Below are 19,397 nucleotides of genomic sequence, written 5' to 3' on the forward strand. Positions count from 1 at the left end.
GATCGCTCATGGGGGGATGGAAGAAGTCTCTCCTGGAGACTACTGTATGCCCTTTAAATGAAGATGAGTTTTCAAGGCCTTTATCTAGTATTATTTCACTAAGTCAAACTAAATGGGAGACTCCATTAAGACCTGATGGGAACTCTAAATTTTACATAATGTTTTACATGGTATTTTAAAAGAAACACAAATTAATTAAATACTTTTAAGAATACATGGTAACTAAAACTGAGCTATTAAGGGTTAATTGATAGTTCTTAGATGAACCATTCTAATAAACACAAGCAAATTACAGGTACTTAGCAGATTATTTGATTATGTAGATATCCTTAAAAAATTTTTAAGAATATCTGAAAACTGTTTTTGTAAAATTTTAAATCTCCTTCTTAAATTATAATAACCTTGGCAAAAGTGTTTGACAACAGAAATATTTGATATACAAGTTATCACAAATTTTAAATTAATGGGGACTGATTAGGTTTTATGGGCATTTGTTCAGTTCATACAATTTTATAATAATTGTTTAAGGGTGCATTTAAAATTAACACTATTAATTTTAGCATCATTCAAAACAACATAAAAATGAAAGAGATAGGAGAAGAATCAACACATGTAACAATATTAAACTTTCTTCATCAGGATGTCTATTGCTGTGGTGGGTACAGTCTAACTTTCACATAAGGTGAACATCCCTCCTCCTCAAATCCTTGCTTAATCACTGAACTTCATTCTTCAGCCCTGATACTCCCATTTTCGATCCTCCATTACTCTTCATTTGAATCTTTTCATGGCAGTTTTCTTATTGAGGCTTATTTCAGGTCATGTTGTCTTATCCTGTTACTAAATTATAAGCTTCTTAAAGTTAGTGACTATATATTATTTATGTTTGTATCAACTTGGGCACCTTGCTTTGCCCTGAGAATAGCTCTGTCAAACCTAACCAGAAGGTCCTTTATTTGGTAACCATGTGACCTAGCAAACATTTCTGTTTATTTGACACATGTAAACCTAGAATCTGTTGAGTCCCATTCCAACCTGCCCATGATCTACAGACTCTTTCATCTTTCTGTTTAGTTACTGAGCTGCATGTAGTAGGACATCAAGGGATTTTAAAACTAGGATGAAAAATTAAATTTTTATAGTAAAATAAGGTCCAAACCACAAGATATACCAAAGAAAATGAGTCAGAGAATATTTTAATTACAAGCACATCCATTGTACATGATGTAATTTCAAATTGTCTTTAAACAATTTCAGTATGAGAATCCATTTTGGAAGTAATTATAAACACTGATTCACAATGCCAAATTTGGAATAAAGTACTACTTAACGATCTTATGACTATGATGGAAGGATTATTAAGGCTCTCTTTTGGTTTTAATATATTGATAATAAATAGATAGAGGTCTCAATATCTAATAGAGTTGGTTTAAATAAATTTCATAGAAGAACACTTTGTCTCAGAAGCAGCAGGATGAATCCAGTGAGAGAAAACGTTTAGCAAGCATGGTTGCTTACTTCATCTTGCAGTTAAGGACTCAGCACCTCTTCTAGTTCTAGAAACAGGTTCTTCATTTATGTCCATGGTGCTGCCACTCATAACTACAAGATGTATTATGTAAGGAGTTTAATAAGCTTCAAGGGAGAAAGAACTAAACACTGCACTGACGTTTCAAACGTAACAGTACCAATCATATTCAATTTTTGAAAAATAAATTTATTTATTTTATTTATTTATTTTTGGCTGCATTTGGTCTTTTTTTTAAACATCTTTATTAGAGTATCATTGCTTTAAAATGGTGTGTTAGTTTCTGCTTTATAACAAAGTGAATCAGTTATACATATACATGTGTCCCCATATCTCTTCCCTCTTGCGTCTCCCTCCCTCCCACCCTCCCTATCCCACCCCTCTAGGTGGTCACAAAGCACCAAGTTGATCTCCCTCTGCTATGCGGCTGCTTCCCACTAGCTATCTATTTTACGTTTGGTAGTGTATATATGTCCATGCCACTCTCTCACTTTGTCCCAGCTTAACCTTCCCCCTCCCCGTAACCTCAAGTCCATTCTCTAGTAGGTCTGCATCTTTATTCCCGTCTTGCGCCTAGGTTCTTCTGACCATTTTTTTTTCTTTCTTTTTTTCTTTTTTTTAGATTCCATATATATGTGTTAGCACACGGTATTTGTTTTTCTCTTTCTGACTTACTTCACTCTATGACAGTCTCTAGGTCCATCCACCTCACTACAAATAACTCACTTTTGTTCCTTTTTATGGCTGAGTAATATTCCATTGTATATATGTGCCACATCTTCTTTATCCATTCATCTGTTGATGGACACTTAGGTTGCTTCCATGTCCTGGCTATTGTAAATAGAGCTGCAATGAACATTCTGGTACATGACGCTTTTTGAATTGTGGTTTTCTCAGGGTATATGCCCAGTAGTGGGATTGCTGGGTCATATGGTAGTTCTATTTTTAGTTTTTTAAGGAACTCTATACTGTTCTCCATAGTGGCTGTATCAATTTACATTCCCACCAACAGTGCAAGAGGGTTCCCTTTTCTCCACACCCTCTCTAGCATTTATTGTTTGTAGATATTTTGATGATGGCCATTCTGACCAGTGTGAGATGATATCTTATTGTAGTTTTGATTTGCATTTCTCTAATGATTAATGATGTTGAGCATTCTTTCATGTGTTTGTTGGCAATCTGCATATCTTCTTTGGAGAAATGTCTATTTATATCTTCTGCCCATTTTTGGATTGGGTTGTTTGTTTTTTTGATATTGAGCTGCATGAGCTGCTTGTAAATTTTGGAGATGAATCCTTTGTCAGTTGCTTCATTTGCAAATATTTTCTCCCATCTGTGGGTTGTCTTTTCGTCTTGTTTATGGTTTCCTTTACTGTGCAAAAGCTTTTAAGTTTCATTAGGTCCCATTTGTTTATTTTTGTTTTTATTTCCATTTCTCTAGGAGGTGGGTCAAAAAGGGTCTTGCTGTGATGTATGTCATAGAGTGTTCTGCCTATGCTTTCCTCTAAGAGTTTGATAGTGTCTGGCCTTACATTTAGGACTTTAATCCATTTTGAGTTTATTTTTGTGTATGGTGTCAGGGAGTGTTCTAATTTCATTCTTTTACATGTAGCTGTCCAGTTTTCCCAGCACCACTTATCGAAGAGGCTGTCTTTTCTCCACTGTATATTCTTGCCTCCTTTATCAAAGATAAGGTGACCATATGTGCATGGGTTTATCTCTGGGCTTTCTATCCTGTTCCATTGATCTATATTTCTGTTTTTGTGCCAGTACCATACTGTCTTGATTACTGTAGCTTTGTAGTATAGTCTGAAGTCAGGGAGCCTGATTCCTCCAGCTCCATTTTTCTTTCTCAAGATTGCTTTGGCTATTCGGGGTCTTTTTTGTTTCCATACAAATTGTGAAATTTTTTGTTCTAGTTCTGTGAAAAATGCCAGTGGTAGTTTGATAGGGATTGCATTGAATCTGTAGATTGCTTTGGGTAGTAGAGTCACTTTCACAATGTTGATTCTTCCAATCCAAGAACGTGGTATATCTCTCTATCTATTTATATCATCTTTAATTTCTTTCATTAATGTCTTATAGTTTTCTGCATACAGTTCTTTTTTCTTCTTAGGTAGGTTTATTCCAAGGTATTTTATTCTTTTTATTGCTGTGGTAAATGGGAGTGTTTCCTTAATTTCCCTTTCAGATTTTTCATCATTAGTGTATAGGAATGCAAGAGATTTCTGTGCATTAATTTTGTATCCTGCTACTTTACCAAACTCATTGATTAGCTCTAGTAGTTTTCTGGTAGCATCTTTAGGATTCTCTATGTATAGTATCATGTCATCTGCAAACAGTGACAGCTTTACTTCTTCTTTTCCGATTTGGATTCCTTTTATTTCCTTTTCTTCTCTAATTGCTGTGGCTAAAACTTCCAAAACTATGTTGAATAATAGTGGTGAGAGTGGGCAACCTTGTCTTGTTCCTGATTTTAGTGGAAATGGTTTCAGTTTTTCACCATTGAGGATGATGTTGGCTATGGGTTTGTCATATATGGCCTTTATTATGTTGAGGTAAGTTCCCTCTATGCCTACTTTCTGGAGGGTTTTGATCATAAATCGGTGTTGAATTTTGTCGAAAGCTTTCTCTGCATCTATTGAGGTGATCATATGGTTTTTCTCCTTCAATTTGTTAATATGGTGTATCATGTTGATTGATTTGCATATACTGAAGAATCCTTGCATTCCTGGGATAAACCCCACTTGATCATGGTGTATGATCTTTTAATGTGCTCTTGGATTCTGTTTCCTAGTATTTTGTTGAGGATTTTTGCATCTATGTTCATCAGTGATATTGGCCTGTAGTTTTCTTTCTTTGGTACCTCTTTGTCTAGTTTTGGTATCAGGGTGATGGTGGCCTTGTAGAATGAGTTTGGGAGTGTTCCTCCCTCTGCTATACTTTGGAAGAGTTTGAGAAGGATAGGTGTTAGCTCTTCTCTAAATGTTTGATAGAATTCACCTGTGAAGCCATCTGGTCCTGGGCTTTTGTTTGTTGGAAGATTTTAAATCACAGTTTCAATTTCAGTGCTTGTGATTGGTCTGTTCATATTTTCTATTTCTTCCTGGTTCAGTCTCAGAAGGTTGTGCATTTCTAAGAATTTGTTCATTTCTTCCAGGTTGTCCATTTTATTGGCATAGAGTTGCTTGTAGTAATCTCTCATGATCCTTTGTATTTCTGTAGTGTCAGTTGTTGCTTCTCCTTTTTCATTTCTAATTCTATTGATTTGAGTCTTCTCCCTTTTTTTCTTGATGAGTCTGGCTAATGGTTTATCAATTTTGTTTATCTTCTCAAAGAACCAGCTTTTAGTTTTATTGATCTTTGCTATCGTTTCCTTCATTTCTTTTTCATTTATTTCTGATCTGATCTTTATGATTTCTTTCCTTCTGATAACTTCGGGTTTTTTTTTGTTCTTCTTTCTCTAATTGCTTTAGGTGTAAGGTTAGGTAGTTTATTTAAGATGTTTCTTGTTTCTTAAGGTAGGATTGTATTGCTATAAACTTCCCTCTTAGAACTGCTTTTGCTGCATTCCATAGGTTTTGGGTCACCATGTTTTCATTGTCATTTGTTTCTAGGTATTTTTTGATTTCTTCTTTGATTTCTTCAGTGATCTCTTGGTTATTAAGTAGTGTGTTGTTTAGCCTCCATGTGTTTGTATTTCTTACAGATTTTTTCCTGTAACTGATATGTAGTCTCATAACATTGTAGTTGGGAAAGATACTTGATACGATTTCAATTTTCTTAAATTTACCAAGGCTTGATTTGTGACGCAAGATATGATCTATCCTGGAGAATTTGCCATGAGCACTTGAGAAGAATGTGTATTCTGTTGTTTTTGAATGGAATGTCCTATGTATATCAATTAAGTCCATCCTGTTTAATGTATCATTTAAAGCTTGTGTTTCCTTATTTATTTTCATTTTGGATGATCTTTCCATTGGTGAAAGTGGGGTGTTAAAGTCCCCTACTATGATTGTGTTACTGTCGAATTCCCCTTTTATGGCTGTTAGTATTTGCCTTATGTATTGAGGTGCTCCTATGTTGGGTGCATAAATATTTAAATTGTTATATCTCCTTCTTGGATTGATCCCTTGATCATTATGTAGTGTCCTTCTTTGTCTCTTGTAATAGTCTTGATTTTAAAGTCTATTTTGTCTGATATGAGAATTGCTACTCCAGCTTTCTTTTGATTTCCATTTGCATGGAATATCTTTTTCCATCACCACACTTTCAGTCTGTATGTGTCCCTTGGTCTGAAGTGGGTCTCTTGTAGACAACATATATACGGGTCTTGTTTCTGTGTCCATTCAGCCAGTCTATATCTTTTGGTGGGAGCATTTAATCCATTTACATTTAAGGTAATTATCAATATCTATGTTCCAATTACCATTTTCTTAACTGTTTTGGGTTTATTATTGTAGATCTTTTCCTTCTCTTGTGTTTCCTGCCTAGAGAAGTTCCTTTAGCATTTGTTGTAAAGCTGGTTTGATGGTGCTGAATTCTCTTAGTTTTTGCTTGTCTGTAAAGGTTTTAATTTCTCCATCAAATCTGAATGAGATCCTTGCTGGGTAGAGTAATCTTGGTTGTAGGTTTTTCTCCTTCATCACTTTAAATATGTCCTGCCACTCCCTTCTGGCTTGCAGGGTTTCTGCTGAAAGATCAGCTGTTCACCTTATGGGGATTCCCTTGTGTGTTATTTGTTCTTTTTCCCTTGCTGCTTTTAATATTTGTTCTTTGTATGTAATTTTTGATAGTTTGATTAATATGTGTCTTGGTGTGTTTTTCCTTGCATTTATCCTGTATGGGACTCTCTGTGCTTCCTGGACTTGATTAACTATTTCTTTCCCATATCGGGGAAGTTTTCAACTATAATCTCTTCAAATATTCTCTTGGTCCCTTTCTTTTTCTCTTCTTCTGGGACCCCTATAATTCGAATGTTGGTGAGTTTAATGTTCTCCCAGAGGTGTCTGAGACTGTGCTCAATTCTTTTCATTCTTTTTTCCTTATTCTGGTTTGAGGTAGTTATTTCCACTATTTTATCTTCCAGGTCACTTATCCGTTCTTCTGCCTCAGTTATTCTGCCATTGATCCCTTCTAGAGAATTTTTAATTTCATTTATGGTGTTGTTCATCACTGTTTGTTTGCTCTTTAGTTCTTTTAGGTCCTTGTTAAACGTTTCTTGTATTTTCTCCATTCTATTTCCAAGATTTTAGATCATCTTTACTATCATTATTCTGAATCCTTTTTCAGGTAGACTGCCTATTTCCTGTTCATTTGTTAGGTCTGGTGAGTTTTTGCCTTGCTCCTTCATCTGCTGTTTGTTTCTCTGTCTTCTCATTTTGCTTATCTTACTGTGTTTGGGGTCTCCTTTTCACAGGCTGCAGGTTTGTAGTTCCCGTTGTGTTTGGTGTCTGTCCCCAGTTGCTAAGGTTGGTTCAGTGGGTTGTGTAGGCTTCCTGGTGGAGGGGACTAGTGCCTGTGTTCTGGTGGATGAGGCTGGATCTTGTCTTTCTGGTGGGCAGGTCCACGTCTGGTGGTGTGTTTTGGGGTGTCTGTGGCCTTATTATGATTTTAGGCAGCCTCTGTGCTAATGGATGGGTTTGTGTTCCTGTCTTGCTAGTTGTTTGGTATAGGGTGTCCAGCTTGCTGGACATTGAGTGGAGCTGGGTCTTGGCGTTGAGATGGAGATCTCTGGGAGATTTTCACCGTTTGATATTACGTGGAGCTGGGAGGTCTCTTGTGGACCAGTGTCCTGAACTTGGCTCTCCCACCTCAGTGGCACAGCCCTGATGCCTGGCTGGAGCACCAAGAACCTGTCCTCCACATGGCTCAGAATAAAAAGAAGAAAAAAAAAAGAAAGGAAGAAAGAAGAAAATAAAATAAAGTTATTAAAATAAAAAATAATTATTAAAAAAAATTTTTTAAGTGATTAAAAAAAAAGAAAAAAACGGACAGACAGAACCCTAGGACAAATGGTAAAAGCAAAGCTATACAGACAAAATCACACACAGAAGCATACACATACACACTCACAAAAAGAGAAAAAGGGAAAAAATATATATATATCCTTGCTGCCAAAGTCCACCTCGTCAATTTGGGATGATTCGTTGTCTATTCAGGTATTCCACAGTTGCAGGGTACATCAGGTTGATTGTGGAGAGTTAATCCTCTGGTCCTGAAGCTGCTGGGAGAAATTTCCCTTTCTCTTCTTTGTTCGCACAGCTCCCGGGGTTCGGCTTTGGATTTGGACCCGCCTCTGCGTGTAGGTCGCCTGAGGACGTCTGATCTTTGCTCAGACAGGACAGGGTTAAAGGAGCAGCTGCTTCGGGGGCTCTGGCTCAGGCCGGGGGGAGGGAAGAGTACGGAGGAGGCGGGGCGAGCCTGCGGCGGCAGAGGCCAGCGTGACGTTGCAGCAGCCTGAGGCGCTCCGTGCGTTCTCCCGGGGGATGTTGTCCCTGGATCACGGGACCCTGGCAGTGGCGGGCTGCACAGGCTCCCGGGAGGGGCGGTGTGGAGAGTGACCTGTGCTCGCACACAGGCTTCTTGGTGGCGGCAGCAGCAGCCTTAGCGTCTCATGCCCGTCTCTGGAGCTCCTTTAAGCAGCGCTCTTAAACCCCTCTCCTCGCGCACCAGGAAACAAGGAGGCAAGAAAAAGTCTCTTGCCTCTCCGGCAGCTGCAGACTTTTTCCCGGACTCCCTCCCGGCTAGCTGTGGTGCACTAACCCCTTCAGGCTGTGTTCACGCCGCCAACCCCAGTCCTCTCCCTGGGATCTGACCGAAGCCCGAGCCTCAGCTCCCAGCCCCCGCCCGCCCCGGCGGGTGAGCAGACAAGCCTCTCGGGCTGGTGAGTGCTGGTTGGCACCGATCCTCTGTGCGGGAATCTCTCCGCTTTGCCCTCTGCACCCCTGCGGCTGAGCTCTCCTCCGTGGCTCCGAAGCTTCCCCCCTCCACCACCCACAGTCTCTGCCCGCGAAGGGGCTTCTAGTGTGTGGAAACCTTTCCTCCTTCACAGCTCCCTCCCGCTGGTGCAGGTCCCGTCCCTATTCTTTTGTCTCTGTTGTTTCTTTTTCCTTTTGCCCTACCCAGGTACGTGGGGAGTTTCTTGCCTTTTGGGAGGTCTGAGGTCTTCTGCCAGCGTTCAGTAGGTGTTCTGTAGGAGTTGTTCCACATGTAGTTGTATTTCTGATGTATCTGTGGGGAGGAAGGTGATCTCTGCGTCTTAATCTTCCTCCATCTTGAAGCTTCTTCATTTGGTCTTTGTTGCTGTGCGTGTTCTCTAGCTGCGGCAAGCAGGGGCTACTCTTCATTGTGGTGCTCGGGCTTCTCATTGCGGTGGCTTCTCTCTTTGCGGAGCCTGGGCTCTAGGCACGCGGGCTTCAGTAGTTGTGGCACGTGGACTCAGTAGTTGTGGCACGTGGGCTCTAGAGCACAGACTCACTAGTTGTGGTGCACAGGCTTAGTTGCTCCGCAGCATGTGGGATCTTCCTGCACCAGAGCTCGAACCTGTGTCCCCTGCATTAGCAGGCGGATTCTTAACCACTGTGCCACCAGGGAAGTCCCAATCATATTCAATTTTGCATTTTAATTTTTTCCCCCTGGTTTCTGGGCAAATATTCTACAATAAAAGCAAGAGCGTTAGGAAGGAAGGAAAAGAAAATCCAATTTTGTTGTTTTTGTTGAAGCTAGTAGATGGCTCAGCATTGTTGCAGAGAACAATCAGATTTCCTGGAGGTCTGAAGATCAGGTTCCCAGAGTTCTCATGAGGCAGGGAAAACTTAGAAGGGAGTTCTTTAAATAAATGGAAACCTAAATCAAATATAGAGATTAGTTTTAGAGAAACAAAAATGGTCCATAACCCAGTGTAATTTTATAAAGATGACACTCTGATTTCTCTCTCTAGTTAAGGAAGGAAAAGGAAGAAAGGAAGAAAGTGACAGGGACACCAATGAGATTTTGCTAAAGCTTGAAGCAAATAAAGGTCTTATGCTTATATTAATACTGCTCATTTGTATGATAATTATATTAGAATCTTTTTGATTTAAAAATTAAGTATTTTTTAAAAGGAAACAACAGAATCAGGGTTAATAAAATTTAATCCTGTTTGGGTAAAGTATGGACTTTCTCATCCAAGTACATTTTAAAGTTTTTTAATAGTTAACTAAATTCTGTAAGATCAAGCACTGGCAAAATTCTTTTTTTTTTTTTTTCCTTATTTTGATGAAGAAGCTCTAACCTGACCTTCTGTTAATTGGGAGATGTTCTACCTTCTGTGGCAGTGCAAAAGTTTTACTTATATAAAGGAGTTATCTCCACCTTGTGGTCTCTTAGAGTTTTGACTCCGAAAACTTCAGGAAATGGTTTCAAAAGTCTGTCCTTCCAAACTCTAAGTGGGGTGTCTGACCCAACATCTCATAGTTAGCTGGTGACAGAGCCATGACTACAGCCTGTTTTCTCTTCCTCTCCAAGCTATACTCTTGGCTCTCATAAATGGATTCAGATCTTAGTTACAATGCTGACAAAATTAAGATTAGGATTAGGGGAAACCTGCAGGCTAGAGGTTCCAGTCTCTGATATATAGGCATCTCATTTAGGGAAACTAAAAGGTAAAATATATAGGAGATTGAGTCAAGGTCAAATATTAGAAATCCGTAGCTTCATCACAGCTAATTTGGAGACAGGGTTTAGGCAATGGTTGAGAGATAGGACAGAGGATCTATAAAAATGACTATCAGTTTTTGATTATTTGGAGAGTCCCTGCTTCTTGGGCATAGTTACCATTTCCTATCATCATATCTTAAAGTCGTTATCGAGGCAGGAGACCCCTATGGATTGGCATGATATAGTCAATGTAACAAAGTATAGAAATCGGGACATAAGATTTAAGTAGGAAGTTATATTTTCACCTGACCTACACAAGGAGATGGAAGGAAGGAAGCTGGGAAAAGCTCATTGTCTAGCATTGTACCATCTACATTGTAAGTGAGTGATCAGTGTTTTTTAAATAAATGTTTTGTTGCATGTATGCACCACGGGCATAAAAGCTTCATTCATTCTTTCATCCAATAAACACTGATTGCACACCTATCACGTGCCAGGTATTGTGTTACGGATGCAAAGATGAACAAGAGCCACTGTCCTTCTCCCTGCATTGGAGCTGCTAGCAGGATACTTCTTGACATATGATAAATAAATGAGCACTGTGCAACTTGACATTGACACAATAGAGGCAGGAACCCTGCAGTGAGGAAGCATATATAAACTTTTATAACTGTATCACTCTGTGAGTTACTGGTTTGCTATATATATATATATATATATATATATATATATATATATATATATATATATATATATATATAATCTTTAGCTTTTTAGCTTTTTTTAGATGAGTAAATTCGTCTTTAGCTTTGCAAAATCCCAGAGGTAAAAACTCTTCTGTACATAGTGACTTTAATTTTCTTTTATTCTTCTACTATCTTTCAGCAATATCAAATAAAAGTCAATTACTCAGGGACAGATTTCCTAGGTTTTGAGTCATTCAGTCTTAATAGCCTCATCTTTTGGGGGGTTGGGGCATAGTTTCCTTTAAAGTCAAATTTTTAATGAAAGGGGAAAAAAGAAAATTATTCAAATTAATTAAATTTTGCTTCCTGTTAGCCTATCTTGGAATGTTAACTACTGGACAAAAGGTACTTCATACTGCTTTTAGATGTCTTTGGTTTTGTTGTTAAGGTTTAGGGATACCTTCAGATATCAGATGACCAGGGAAATTTCTATCATGTCAGACTGAGGGTGGACCATCCTGTGCGACAGTGGTTCCAGGAAATGTTGGAGTTTAATGTCCCTAGATGGTATAGCACAGCTGACACTTTCAAAACGTTCAAACATGGCACCCCAAACATTTAGTTCTGGAAGGAGTTTTGGAGATTGTATACTGCTGAGGACCTCAAAAAATGGGCTTTGTCATCAGAATTACCTGAGGAGTATTTTTTAAAACACAAATTCACTCTTAGGCTTACTAAATTAATATTTCTGTTGATGGGACCCAAGTGTCTGTAATTTTAATCTTCGACCCACATGAGTCTGGTAAGCATCCAGAACTGGACACCAACCACTGTTTAGAACTGTAGAGGGTCTGATATTTTGCTCTATTGCAAGCTATAGCCTGACCCAATTTCATGGATGCCAGCAGAATACACAAGAGCTCTGCGTCAGAGACAAACAACGTTTTACTCAAAGCACAAGCAGGAGCCAGAGTATAGCATTTGCACTAGTTCCCCAGCCCAACCCCACTTCCTGTCAAGTTGATGCAAAGAGAGCCAGATGATACCAGCAAATGAACGGGGAGAGGAATCCTGGGCTTGAGGAACCTGATGTTTTTATAATGGGCAATAAGCACATCTGTCCTTTTCTTGGGATGGAGACACTACCTCTGTCCTCCAAGGCTATTTGCTGTACAAATATCCTTGAAAAATTAGCCTGAACAAAGGTAGTCAATGCCTCTTTTCACAAGATGTGCAGAAACATGAGAGACCCATAGAGAATTGTCTCCCCCACGCAACTTTCCTTTTGAGGAGGAGGTAACTGAGCCTCAGAGAGCTGAAGAGCTCGGTGATACATTCCATTAGTGGCCATATGAGGCTCATCCAAGAACCCCATTCTTTCTACACCTGTTTCCCTCATGCTTTCCCAGCCACCTGTCTTCCTCTCTGCATTGATTTCCTAGAGTTTAGTAAGATGTCAGAGATGAAATCATTGAAGGATTTGCTGCATGAGTGAGTAGTAATGACAAGTGCAACAGTTGACGGCAGGCCAAGAGAGAACTTGAAACGGATGCATTGACAAATCTATCACCAGCTGAGCTGCCTTCGCCCATCCTATTTGGCTTGCAAGTAAAATGAGAGGGACACCAGGCTTTTATTTCAATTGACTTGGCAATGTAGACTTTGACTTTGGAAGCAAAAGGATAGTATTTGAAGTTCCTTGCTGTCTTCTGTTCCTGACATTCAGCTCCCTAAGGGGTAAATTACTGCGTGTTAATGAAAGAGAGCACTAATAGTTTTGTAGTCAATTTGCTGTAGACATTTTTAGTATATTTTAATAGAAAAAGTAAAAAATAAATCAATACAGATCTATATACGTCACCTAAAACCCTTTCTCAAACAAAGTGAGCAATAAATTTAACAAATTTTTGAATAATGGGCCTAAAGACCAAACACTGAACAATATCTATAACAAGGAAAAATGATGATAAAAACGATGATATTCTGAATATATTTGCCTTTAAGAGGATAAAAATTTGCTAGCTCTGACACTTTACTGGCAACTAAAGAAATTGGAATAGGGAAATTTTGAAATAATTTTGACTCCTTGTGAAGAAAATACAGAATTTAGAAATCCAAATTGATTACTATTTACTTCTGGGCACTAATTAAGGAAAACCTTAGAGAAAACATGCAATTGATAACCGTCGACACCACTTAATACATTTTTAAAATTATTTTGCCTTGTTTAGATACACTGGCCTGCCTTACAGCTTTAGCCAGTTACAAGATTTTAGAGCTTTGACATTTATGAAGGACATATCTTGAAAATTTCACAAGTCCTCAAATATGTAAATACCACTATAGCACAAAAACTTTTTAAAATTGGGGGGTTATTTTTCTTACAGATCCAACATATTTATTACTCCCCAAGAGTTAATACCTATGCAATTGTGAAATGAGAACTACGAGCTCACCTTCAGATGAGCAGACACTCTAAGATCGATCCCATCCAAGTCACAGCATGGTGGCAAGCAATTCAGAATGATTTTTCACAAAATAACAAATCACTTCGTCTCGTAGATCTTTAAGGCCACTCATAACCAATCAAACCATGACTCAAAGCTGTGAATGCCAAAGGGTCTGCTGTATAAGAAAAGAGTATATGCAGAAATTTAGGTGATTAATGTAACTCCCTCTTCCCTCAAGGACAAGAACATTCCTGTGGAAGAAGAAATTGAACCCGCCCCAGTTAGGAGGATTCTGAAAGTTAATGCTCCAGAATGGCCCTACATGCTGGTAGGGGCTGTGGGCGCAGCTGTCAATGGGACAGTCACACCCTTCTATGCCTTCTTCTTCAGCCAGATTCTTGGGGTAAGCAAACAGCTGGACCAGCTTTATTCTCCTCCTACCTTTGGTTTGTCTATCAGTGGATATCGTCATTTTTGATAGGTTGACTCTTTGTTGTAATGTTTTTAGCTCTTTTCTTTTTTTAAGCTCTTTTTTTAGCTCTTTTTTCTCATCTCTAAAGGATTAAAAATGTCTCGAGTCTCCATCACACAGGAGGTAAGAAGGTGAAGCGGTCTGTCATTTGGGCTGGCAGCACCCTTCAACAGGCATCGTGTCTGTAAAAAAACAGCACTATAGCTGCAAATTTAGTGTCAAAAGAGGGCAGTTAACCTATATGCAAACCAAATCAGAATACAAAGCTGGTTGGTTGAATAATACAAAAGGATTGGGGGGGCCATTTTGATCTTGCTGAACAGCTGAGGTACAAGGTTTGTCTTGTAATAGCAGGTGTTCATGCCTGTTGTATAATGCTCTTCTCTTCTGCTGGTTGCACCATTGAAATGGGGAAGTGGGGAGAAAACAGGAAAAGGAAGAGAGAAGTAAAATAAGGCATGGATAAAGAATAAGCTTATTTCAGTTTTCACCTCCTAGGAATTTTGATATTCTCCATCTGACTTCATTGTTATAATAAAATAATAATAATAATAATGACTACAAACATTAATTAGGCACTATCTAAGAACTTTGTATACAATAGTTCACTAAACTTTTCTAATAACCACCTGTGGTAGGTATTCTTATTGTTCCCATTTGACAAAGGAGCAAACCAAGGCATAAAGAACTTAGGGGAGTGAGTGGTGGATCTGGGATTTAAATCCAGGCAGTGTGACTACAGAGCCAAGTTCCAATAAAAACTTATCATTGCAAACTTAGTTCTCAAAATGCTATCACATTCTCTTAGTTGAAATTTACACACACACAAATCCTGTGAGGTCAACAAGGAGGCAAACCTAGAATCTAGAGAACTGTAACAACTTGTTCAAGGTGACACAGGGTCACATTAGGTGATGGGACCAGGACTAGCACCAGCTGTTTTGAAGGATTTGTGAGAGTCCTAAGTTTTAGTTTCCCTCTCTACTATTCTTTCTCTCTTGCGGTCTCTCTGGCAGAGTTCCTGACCAGAAGTTAAGTCCCCTCAGGCATGAGTTGTATAGAAAGACTTGTACAGTCCACAAGCAAAATCAGATCAATCCTATAGGGAGGGCCTCAGCCACCGCTTCAATTTTCACACTGCCCCTTTGTGTTAAGTGAGGAAATCATCAGAAAGGTAGGAAATTGGAAACACAGGGGCCAACTCTGGTAAATTGAATTTCTGGTTATGCTGAAAATATTTTAATAATTAATTTATATTCATTAGTATCTAGTAAATACCATACCCTAATCATAATAGAAATTTTCTTTTATTCACTCAACAGGTATTTGTTGATTATCTCCCCTAGACTAGGGACTTGGGAACACAGTGTCAGTCAGGGCGCCTTCCCTAATGTAGTTTCCAGTCTATGAGGAAGACAGACATTAAACCAAAAAATCCACTCATCATTCACCAAATATTTATCGATCACTTACTGTTTTCCAGACACTGTTGCTGGTATTAGCAGTACAGTGAGGAGCAAGAAAACCAGAGCCCTCCCTGCTCTCATAAAGCTGACCTTCTACTAGGGAGAGGCTCTGGAAATGCATTCCACTGAGCAGTGATGCAGATGTAGAGGGTGTAGGGGGTGGCATTGAATCTGTTAAGACCCAAGACTATGCCCTAGATGTACACTTTTAAAACAATTCCAGGATGTCAACTTCTTTGCTGATCATCTCTTTCTCTCTTATAAATGCAGAGTATGGAATGCATTCACTCAACTTTATCCAAACTCTGTGTATGAACTGCTTTGGGAAGAGTCCTGGGTTCCCTGCCAGGAGACTTTTTTTCTGCCCTGGGGTCACATCATGCCACTTCTCTGGGTCTCAGTTTCCTTAACTGTAAAAGGAAGGATTGACAAAGATGATCTGTAAGATAACTTCCAGCTCTAGTGGTCTATGAAATGGCCAAGTCAAAACAAATTTGATGATCCAGTTATAACCCCTGCCCTTGGTTATTGGTGGTGAGAATATTCTCTGTGATTCTTCTGGTCACAACCAGAAAATCCTAGCCTGAGCAATTCAGCTTTTCACTTAAGGACCGAAGGATCAGAGTAGCAGGATCTAGTTGGTGAAATCCAAAATCTGCTCATCGTTAAGGCTCTCGCGGGGTTGTATTTGCTAAGAGGATAAAGCTTTACTATTTTTCTTCTTTGATAAAGAAGGTTGTTTTTGTGTGCCTCTTAGCATAATTATCACATATTCACCAGTGGATTAATGATGCTTTCACCTCATAGGGTATAATCATGAGTCAGATAATAGTCTGGTTTTAATTGCACTGTTTTCATTCTGACATATCTAAAGGGCACAATATCCGCAGTTGGTACTGAGACCACAGTTTGGAACGAGGACCCAGCAAATCATTGGGCGTTAGGGGCCTGGTTGCTAATCTAGCGAAGCCTCAATGTGCACGTAAAGCAGAATTTCTCTGGTTCACTTTCCCTGGGTTTATTTGACTTGGAAAAGGTGCCAAGTGTTCCAAGCACTGCAGTTTGGACATAGCGTGCTGGGGAAAAGCATGAACGCTGGAGTGAGCCAGCCCTGGACTTGCCGCAGGTCTCTGCTCTGTGCTGTCTGCATGCATCTGGGCAAGTGGTTTCCCCTTGATGAGTCTTAGCTTCCTTATCTATAATATGGGGCGAGAAAATCTACCTCACTGGGTTGTTTTAAGAATCCTAATTTAAGGAAATCCTCATTTAAGTTAAAGTAGGTTAAGTAACACATTTGCATCTGGTAAATAGCAAGAGTCTAGAGAATGCTCATTTTCTCCTTAAACAAACTTACCTTTACAAGATGATGTAGATGTGCTTGAACTACAGCTAGTCTAAAAAGAGAAGAACCGGGGGATGGGCAGTCCTTTGGGTTGCATTTCAGTAAGAATGTACAAAGAACACATGCAGTAGAGTTTGGGGTGGGGGGGAAAGATTACAGACAGCTGATGCCCAATCTTGAACTTAATATTAGCCAAACATTCTTTTTTAACACTGAGAAGATGGGTAATATCAAGAGCCAAGAGAGAGTGCCCAGAAGAAAACCACTGCACTGGAATCTGGAAACCAGGCATTTCCTTATCTAATAATAACCACCAGCTAAATGAACTTGGACAAAGGACTCGATCTTGTGGGCTTTAGTTTCCCATCTATAAACTAAGAGTTAAACTGGCTAATATGCAGTATTATAGTCCATGATTATAATAGGTGACCTTAGAGAGGAATGAGAATTATGGCATCACTGTTGGGGGTTTGTGGGGATTTGTATAGCGATTTTTAAAACCAAACTGAAATATGTCTTTAAGTCCTTGTATTTGTAAACTGTAAAGTAAACTTACATGAGTTATTCCATGGTGGGATGAATGACTGTGGCATCTTTTGAACCCACTTCGTTCATTAAGAATGAATGTATTCTTTATTGCTAAGAACCATAACGGGCCCAAAAGCTCTGTCCTAGAAACAGTACATCTCATTAATTTAGAACCCCTTCCACTACTTTGGAATTTGTGATAATTTCAACGGGTTACTTCTGCTTTACAAAAAAGGATTTGTTAATGGAGTAGTATACATTGTTTACAGGAGATTTATTTGGCATATAGCAGGCATTCGATAAATATTTGTTGAATAAATGGTTTCCTTTGAGCAACTGCTTTCTGGCATTGTTCTAGTTACTCAAATTAATGCAGAGCAATAAGTAAGGATTTATTGTGCAGCTCTCTAATAAATAGCTTTTCTGAACTCTCACAGTTCCCTCACTTAGTCTGAATTAGGAGGGTTTTGATGTACCTAAAATCTATTTCACTGTAGGGCGATGTCATTAGAATATGCAGCTATTCTTTCCATTTTCTTATTGCAACAGCTTGGGTCCCAATCAGTTACTTGAGCATGTGCCTGTAAGTTCAGAATATACTTATGAGTATAGTTTACCACTTATTATAAACTGAAAAAAAAAACCCACTCATAATTTCCATAGTTTTTTGAGGGGAATGTTTTCAGCTTCTTGTGATTTAGAGCAACAATTTCAGCCTCTGATGGATGGAAGCTTTTCTGTCCTAAGACAATTCCAGTCAATGCCTTGATAGCTAGTTGCTTTTTTGTGTGTGTGTGCCAGTTGCTTTTATAAGAATGCTATTATTTGTATATATATAAGTAATCTATAAAACTAATAATAGGCGAGGTACCTGAGTGGGAAAGCCATCTTTATTATAGGGGAAAGACATAGGTCATATTGCTTTGAGTTTTGTCCCGGAATAATATTCTCAGATTCTCAAGTAACTTCCCCCCTTCTTTCCTTCCTCCTTTCTTTCTTCTTTTCTTCCTTCCTTTCTTTTTTTTCCTTGCCTTATTATGTAAAGAATTTGAGGCATTTCATCATATTTTTCATCTGTATCAAAGAAAAGCCAATACAATTGCCTACATCAGGCAAAGAAACGAGACAAAAATTCTGTCAGTCATAACCACTGGGTTTTATTCACCAGCCTTCCTTCCCCACAGAGAATTAAGTGCACATGTTCATAGTTAACTTTGGTTTAACGCTAGTATGTTTCAAGTGAACTGCTTTTTAACCCAAAGCCTAAGAGAAATTTCTCTTAAACATATTTGAATTGATTTCTTTTGCTATTGTTTGTTAATATTAAAGTTACTTCCTTGCTTACTGTCTTGCAAAGACTTTTTCAATTCCTGATAAAGAAGAACAAAGGTCGCAGATCCATGGTGTGTGCCTGCTCTTTGTAGCAATAGGCTGTTTATCTTTTTGCACTCAATTTCTGCAGGTAAGGAATTTTATTTTTCAGTAAGCAATTTAGCTATTTTCCCCCTTCTCCTGGTAAAATATCACTAAAGACTCCATTACGTTTTAGGGATATGCTTTTGCTAAATCCGGGGAACTCCTCACCAAAAGGCTACGTAAATTGGGTTTCAGAGCAATGTTAGGGCAAGACATTGGCTGGTTTGATGACCTCAGAAATAGCCCTGGAGCACTGACAACAAGGCTTGCTACAGATGCTTCTCAAGTTCAAGGGGTAAGCCGTGGGGGAAACCAGGGATGTAGTAACTGGAGTAGACTTTCTTTCCTTTATGTATTCCAATAATCACGTAATTCCAATAACCACGTACATATTTCCTATGAAACAGGAACTCGTGGGGGGATACCCCAGATCTACATTTTCACCCATTTCCAAAGCTGACAAACAGCAGCTAAAGTACACTGTCTCCTAGGTAATGTCCAGAATCAGTGTTATGGCATGAATCAAAATCTGTCAGAGTTTTGCATTTCCTCTGAGTCTAGCAATTGAGAAGAACTTTCCCTCCTTTCTCAGATCGTTTTGGTTTTTTTTTAGGCCCAGAGGCTCAGATTCCACGAGACTTAATGGCGCCCCCAGAGGGTGTGTGTGGAAAAAAGCCTCCTTCCACAGGCGCCTGGCTTGTAAGTTAGTCTTAGGAAAAGAAGCAGTTCTAAGCAGCCCAGCCGGGAACCTGAGGGAAAGACAGAGATGATTGCTATCTAGAATCCTGACACATTCCAAGGGCTGTCTTTTCTGACTAAGGGAGACTAAGCTGTGGTTTCTAAACCCCAGAACCTGTAGCCTTGTTCAG

The 19,397-nt window shown here is 39.0% G+C and overlaps 1 protein-coding gene across 3 annotated transcripts in view; it reads left to right on the forward strand.

The window, feature by feature from the left end:
• Positions 1 to 19,397, forward strand: part of ABCB11 (ATP binding cassette subfamily B member 11) — a 99,611-nt gene that overhangs the window by 62,518 nt on the left and 17,696 nt on the right. For 2 of the 3 annotated variants that reach the window (XM_082396838.1, XM_082396839.1), the window contains 3 exons: positions 13,543 to 13,707; positions 18,470 to 18,574; positions 18,662 to 18,823. In XM_082396838.1, the coding sequence (XP_082252964.1) occupies positions 13,543 to 13,707; positions 18,470 to 18,574; positions 18,662 to 18,823 (432 nt within the window). The remainder of the gene's footprint in view (positions 1 to 13,542; positions 13,708 to 18,469; positions 18,575 to 18,661; positions 18,824 to 19,397) is intronic. The other variant, XM_082396840.1, reaches the window with a different exon arrangement.

The sequence above is a fragment of the Balaenoptera borealis genome (assembly GCF_965194805.1).
Source record: "Balaenoptera borealis genome assembly, chromosome: 6".
Lineage (NCBI taxonomy): Eukaryota > Metazoa > Chordata > Mammalia > Artiodactyla > Balaenopteridae > Balaenoptera > Balaenoptera borealis.